Raw genomic sequence first — 6000 nt, forward strand, 5'->3', positions numbered from 1 at the left:
GTGAGAAGGCAGCTGTCTACAAGCCAGAGAGCTCTCACCAGGAACTGAATCAGCTGGCACCTTGATCTTCAGCTTCCCAGCTTCCAGAACTGTGAGAAATTAGATTTCTGTTGTTTAAGCCATCCATTGTTATGGCAGCCCTAGCAGACTAAGACATCTGTTTATTCCTTTCCAGACACAACCTCTGTTCCCCCCCACCCCAAATTTAAGAGCAATGATTTTCTTGGTTTTCTTTAGAGTTGATCTTCTATTTAGTTTTGCCAGTTTTTGAGCTTTACGTAAATGGAATTAAACTTGCTTTTAACCCTATGTTTGTAAGATCCATCCATATTGAACATATTTGTAGTTCTTTTGTTTTCACACATATTCTCATGGTTAAGGCCTTTCTGTGTGTGTGTTAAGAATCCCTTTCCTTATTCAAGATCTCAAAATCTCAAAACCCTTCAGTCCTCGGGCCCACACTCTACCCAAATTGGCCAGGGTACCTTCTGTCTATATTAGAAACAAGCCATATGCACACACAAAGATGAATAATGATATAAGAATTTATGATGTAATTAGTTTTGAAAAGGTGATCCAGGAGACAGGCCATAGTGTGTGTAAGGAAAGCTTTGTGAAAGAAGTAGAGCTAAAATTATGCCTTGAGAAATATGCATTATTTGGATGGGTTCGAGGATGACCCAGTCTAGGTAGGGAGAACTCTGTGAGCAAAGGTGCATTTTGGGATGGAGCAGCCATTCTGGGTGGGAATCAAGATCTAAATGGTGGGGGTGGGGGTGGGGGGAATGGCAGGCTGTGGCCTCACAGAACCTTTGACTGTCAAATAAGGTCAACACAACTACTAGTATCTCAAGGAGCCAAAGGTTTACCAAAGGGAAGCCCTTTGAACTCTCTGAAATAAAAGTGATATTAATGCATCATTTTCTTAATTCACTAGGCAAGTCTTCTTAAGAAAATGTTCTCAATTTTTAAAACTTCTCATCAGTACTACCGTGGGACCTTAGGAGAAGGAGTACCATGTGCAAGGTAACAAACACACACCCTGCAAGTCAAAACAAAATCCGAGTCCTTTATTCCACATTGAGCTACCAACAACCATCTGCAATCATGTTGATTTGTAGCCTGTAGCCATCGGACATGCTGGAGTTCTCCCCCATCCCACTTAGGAGTTAAACGTCCCTGCAGCTTCCTCTTCTTTCTCCAAAGTCAGGAACTATGGCCGCTACGCAGGGAGGTCTACCACCCAGGAAAGGAACTGGTAAGCCAATCATAGAATAGGACGTCTTATGGCAGCATCAAGCATACCTGTGGGATGGTGGACAGAAGGTGCACACCACGCTAACGATTTCTGGAAAGATGGCCTGAAACAAAAGCCTCGCCAAGGCAAAAAGATCTGGGACACAATGCCCTCGCTGGGAGGAAATGTTTCATAGGATGACAGGAGCAACGTGAAGGGGGGGTGAGGATAATGATACAGACACCGGCTGCGATCTAATGACCAGAGCCCTGAGCGGGAGAGAATCCCACTTGGGGAATGGCCAGCTGTTTTCTGGGAGACTTGCTGTGCGTCCATCCTTCACGTTCTGCCTGCACGACAGAAGCTGGCTGTGGCCACTGTCCTTGGGCGTAAAGCGGTCTTCTCCCCCAGATTCTATATTCTACCAACCTGAGGGAGCTCAATGTTTATGGGATTGCTAAAGGACAGTCCCAGTTAAGGACCAGTGGGCGGAAGCCATACGATGAGATAGCTGATCGGGTCAAATGCTTAGTGGGCATCTGCCAGGAGGAATACGGCATTTCTAAAGGGAGGACAGGATGCAAAATGTGCCCTGAGGTCAATTCTTCAACATGGAAATGTCATAACCTCTGCTTCCTCTTCCTCTGGGGCCCTGGAATAAAGAGCCGGCCTTGAGGGCCTGTCTCTCCTGTTCCCCAGGGGGCCAGCATTGGGTGGTGGGGTCTCTGAGGAGCAGTGTGCAAGGAACAGTTGAGGGGCTCCCCAAGAGGTGCTTTGGCATACATCGTATCTGAGGGGCACACGACCTAAGTATTAGACTGTGGTCGTGTTTCCCGCAGATGGGCATTTCACTCGCATTGTCTGGTGTCACCCAGGCTGGACCTGGGCAGCCCTCGAGCTCCTGCAGCTGCTCACTCGGCTCACTCGGAATCCACTGCATGGTCCAAGGCATGCTGGGAGCGCCTCTGATTCCTAGACAACGCATACAGGTACACCAGGAATCCCAGGCACAGCAAGGCCACTCCCGTGAAGAAGGCGAGGACGCTCATAAAGGTAGGTGGCTTCATGGGCAGGCGGATCAGGGGGATTTCGGCTGGGATCTGGTTGGTCAGGGTGAGCATGTAGCCAAGAGACCAGGCTATGCTGCTATTGTCCACCTGTGAAGTAGAGGAGATGGTTGAGTTCTCAGGGCAGGGGCTGAGGTGGGAATGCCATACCCGGGGCACAACACTGCCACCAGCAGGAAACACCCTGGAAAAGAGGTCAGAGGACGTGCCCAAGTTCAGACACTGCAGAGGCTGGGCTACAATCCAAGTCACCGGGACCCCCAAAGGCTCGAGGGCCCTAACTCCAGCACCGCAGAGGCAAGGCAGAACTAGTCCCCACAACCTCGCCACGGCCAAGTGGGAAGAGGCAGAGTTGATGACAGTGAACCATTGTCTGTTGACGGCTGTACAGTATCAGCGGCTAAAGAAGGAAGGTAATGTGCATTCGCTAAGCCAAGGGCCAGTTTCTAAGAAACAAGGTTTGTCAGTTTCTTCTGGTAAATTCAATCAATTTTTGGTTTGCACATTTTTAGGTTGTTTTATTAGATGGGTAAATATTTCAAATTTGCAATCTTCATGATGAAATGAGCTTTTTGTCATTCTGTTGTAATCCTCTCTATTGTGAATGATGCTCTTTATCTTAAAGACTATTGTTTTCAGATATTAAATAGCTACAGCAGTTTTCTTCTGGGTGATGTTTGCCTGACAGTTTAAAAAAAAAAATCTTTTTCTTTTTTTTTTTTTAACTTTCAATCTTTCCAAATCCTGATGTGTGAAGCCTAAGTGTTTCTCTTATAAATTACATATATTTGATTTTTAAAAATCAGGTCTGACAAGGTCTGTCTTTTAACTGGTAGGTTTGGTCCATTTATGGATTATTGTAATGGTTGATATATTTGGACTTCTAATACCTTACTTTAAAAATTTCAATTGGTGCTTTTTTCCTATATTTATTTTTTTCCTTTCTTGCCTTATAAATTGTGTGTGTGCATGTTCCCTTTAAAAAATTAGCATTTTAGGCCACTCGAATGTGCCTGTATCCTATGACCCCCTGGCCCAATCCCCATCACACTGAATATTAGCAATACTTGAATTCTGGGTTGCTCTGGTGTATGGATGAATTCTTCTCTTTTCCTTTTTTATTTGGTGTTAGTTTTCTTTTTTAAAAAACATACATTTTAAGCCACAACACTATTTATTCTTACTTCACATATTTTATAACATCTGGATTTATTTCTAGTCTTATTTCATTACTTCCTCCAAATATAGTTTTGATGTTCAGTCTTTGTGCAGCCAGTCTTCTGCAGTCTTTTTAGGCCCTCACATTCGGATACTAATTTGGCTGGATATACGATTCTTTATGAATAAAGGAAAGGAACTTGACACCATAAATCTGTGTGCATCCAAGCGGGTACTCAGTGGGAAGTCGTTCTCCGTTTTCATCTTGTACTTTCCTGATAATTAGATCACGAAGCCACGCCGGGAGAGGACATGCCCGCAACAACCCTTATACGCTCCCAGACATCCTTATTTCTTATAGATGATTCAATTTCATTGATGTAAAAATAGCCAGTCACAGGCCTAATGCCAGATGTTGATTGGTTTAATCTAATTAGCCAAAGCTCATACCGAACAGACTGACTCCAGATATACTTCAGGCTTTACACCAGCTCTTCCTGAACCCAGACAAGCCTCCCAGAACCCGGGAACATAGTGCTGGATGGGCATGTCAGCAAGGCTGCCGCTGCCCGAAAGCAAGGTCCGAGGCCCCATCACCGCAGTCACCTGGGAACAGCTGGGGCTCCAGCTTTGGCCCATGCTGGACTCTTGACAGTAAACACAGTGCCTCGGGCTCATTCCGAGAGAAAATTCTATTTAACCCCTCAAGCTCTAAAGCCTGTATCTTACTCTGACATCTGCGTACATGGAGAGCGATTAGTTACTACCCGCTTTTTAAAAAATTTTTTTAAATTGATTTTAAAGAGAGAGAGGAAGGGAGAGGGAGAGAGAAACATTGATGAGAGAATCATCAATTGGCTGCCTCTTGCATGACCCCTATTGGGGATTGAGCCCATAACCAGGGCTTATGCCCTGACCAAGGAATAGAACCAGTGGCCTCTCAGTACATGGGATGGCCCTCCACCAACTGAGCAACACCAGCCAGGGCTTTGTTTTAAAACCCATCCTCTTTTTAAAAAAAAAAACAAACTGTTCTATTTGAGGCTTCTTTTTAGAATGAAAATATGTTAGGATGAAATCCTTAACATATTTATTCATTCACTCAACAAACATTTACCAAGCATCTTCCAGGTTCTCGCCCATGTGCTGAATGGAGTGCTAGGAACATGAGGGTCACACAAGTCCTGCCTGGAGGAACTCAGAGCCCACGGGTCCTTGGCTTCCAATGCTTTGCTCAAGGGGAAGGGTCTGTGGTGAACTCCGCTTCCCAATTCTTCCTCATCCCTCCTGGGAGGCCCCTGGGGATCAAAGGAACCTCTCTATTTTGAGAGGAAGAGGAGGAAAGGACTTGTGCTCTGACTTACCTCTTTTTTAAAATGTATTTGGGGCCAGGTGTCCTCGGTGAATTTGTACCCACTCACGAGCAAGTGGTAGATATAGTGGGCCGAGAAGCAGTAGGAGCGGGCGTACACCTCATCAAACCGGGGCAGCAGCAGCGGGAGCTGAGAAGGTCAAAGCAGGGAGGGGAAGGCGGGCAGGCAGGTTTTAAAATGCACATTTTGGAACACCTTAGGACCAAAGGACTAGCTGAAAAAATTGTATCACCCAGCATTTCATATTTATTTTAAAATTTTTAAAAAAAATTTTAATGTTTTTTAAAAATTGATTTGAGAGAGAGAGAAACATCAATGAGAAAGAACTATCAATCGGCTGCCTCCTGCATTAAGAAACGCAATGATATAGTATTAAAAATATCCCTAGAACATCATCATGTAAGAACAGTCTCTAAGTGTTCAGGGTGCTTATCATGTGCCCAACACGGTTCTCACCACGGCGCCTGTGGTCAGAACATTAGTTCATGGCACAGATATGGCTCCCTGATAGCCCCATTTTGGGGGTTAAAAGCAGAACAGCATAGGGCGAAATTCAGAACATATGCACTCATGAGCACAATGGAATATACCCTGCTCTGCTGTGGGTGTCGCTGTTGCTCCTTTCTCCTTACACACTGACCTGACTCCAGTCCTGTGAGCAGAAATCCCAGGTGCTGGAGTTGAAGGCGTTCAGGGAAAAGCTGCCCGAGAGGTTTAACGCGTTGGCCGTGTAGAAGAATCCCGCAAAGGCCTGGGAGGAAGCGGAACAGAAGGACAGCGTGTCTCAGAATGGGACAGACCATGGAGGTGTTAGGGCAGGTAATAAAAGCAGGAGACAGGTCAGCAGAAGAGAAACGGAAAGGTGAGAAATAAATATGCAATGGGAAAAAAAAAACAGGAATCTTTCCATGGTTTCTGCTCTTACCACAAAAGATCCTTTAACTTCCGGCTGATAAACCCCGTCAAAGCAGCAGATCTCTCGGTCGTGGCAAGCTCTGAAGGCAAAGAGGGAAGCCACCTTCACCCGACAGAGTAATGGGTCCCCGGTTCCTTCAAAAGTGATGGTGTCATCGGGGTCATAACCTCCAGGCCTCAGCTCCTCCGTGCACAGGCTGTCAAAGAGGTGGCCCGCGGTGAAGGTGGTGCTGTAATTCCGAGGGTAACA

General features: G+C 45.7%; 1 protein-coding gene across 1 annotated transcript in view; it reads right to left on the minus strand.

The window, feature by feature from the left end:
• Positions 1–1049: 1049 nt before the first annotated feature.
• The window catches only part of ENTPD3 (ectonucleoside triphosphate diphosphohydrolase 3), a 29467-nt gene continuing 24516 nt past the window's right edge, over positions 1050–6000 (minus strand). Inside the window, exons 8-11 of the mRNA XM_023763415.1 lie at positions 5761–5999; positions 5476–5586; positions 4827–4964; positions 1050–2394 (exon numbers count right to left, since the gene is read on the minus strand). Of these exons, the coding sequence (XP_023619183.1) occupies positions 2158–2394; positions 4827–4964; positions 5476–5586; positions 5761–5999 (725 nt within the window). The 3' untranslated portion in view covers positions 1050–2157. The remainder of the gene's footprint in view (positions 2395–4826; positions 4965–5475; positions 5587–5760; position 6000) is intronic.

The sequence above is a fragment of the Myotis lucifugus genome, unplaced genomic scaffold (assembly GCF_000147115.1).
Source record: "Myotis lucifugus unplaced genomic scaffold, Myoluc2.0 scaffold_283, whole genome shotgun sequence".
NCBI classification, from domain to species: domain Eukaryota; kingdom Metazoa; phylum Chordata; class Mammalia; order Chiroptera; family Vespertilionidae; genus Myotis; species Myotis lucifugus.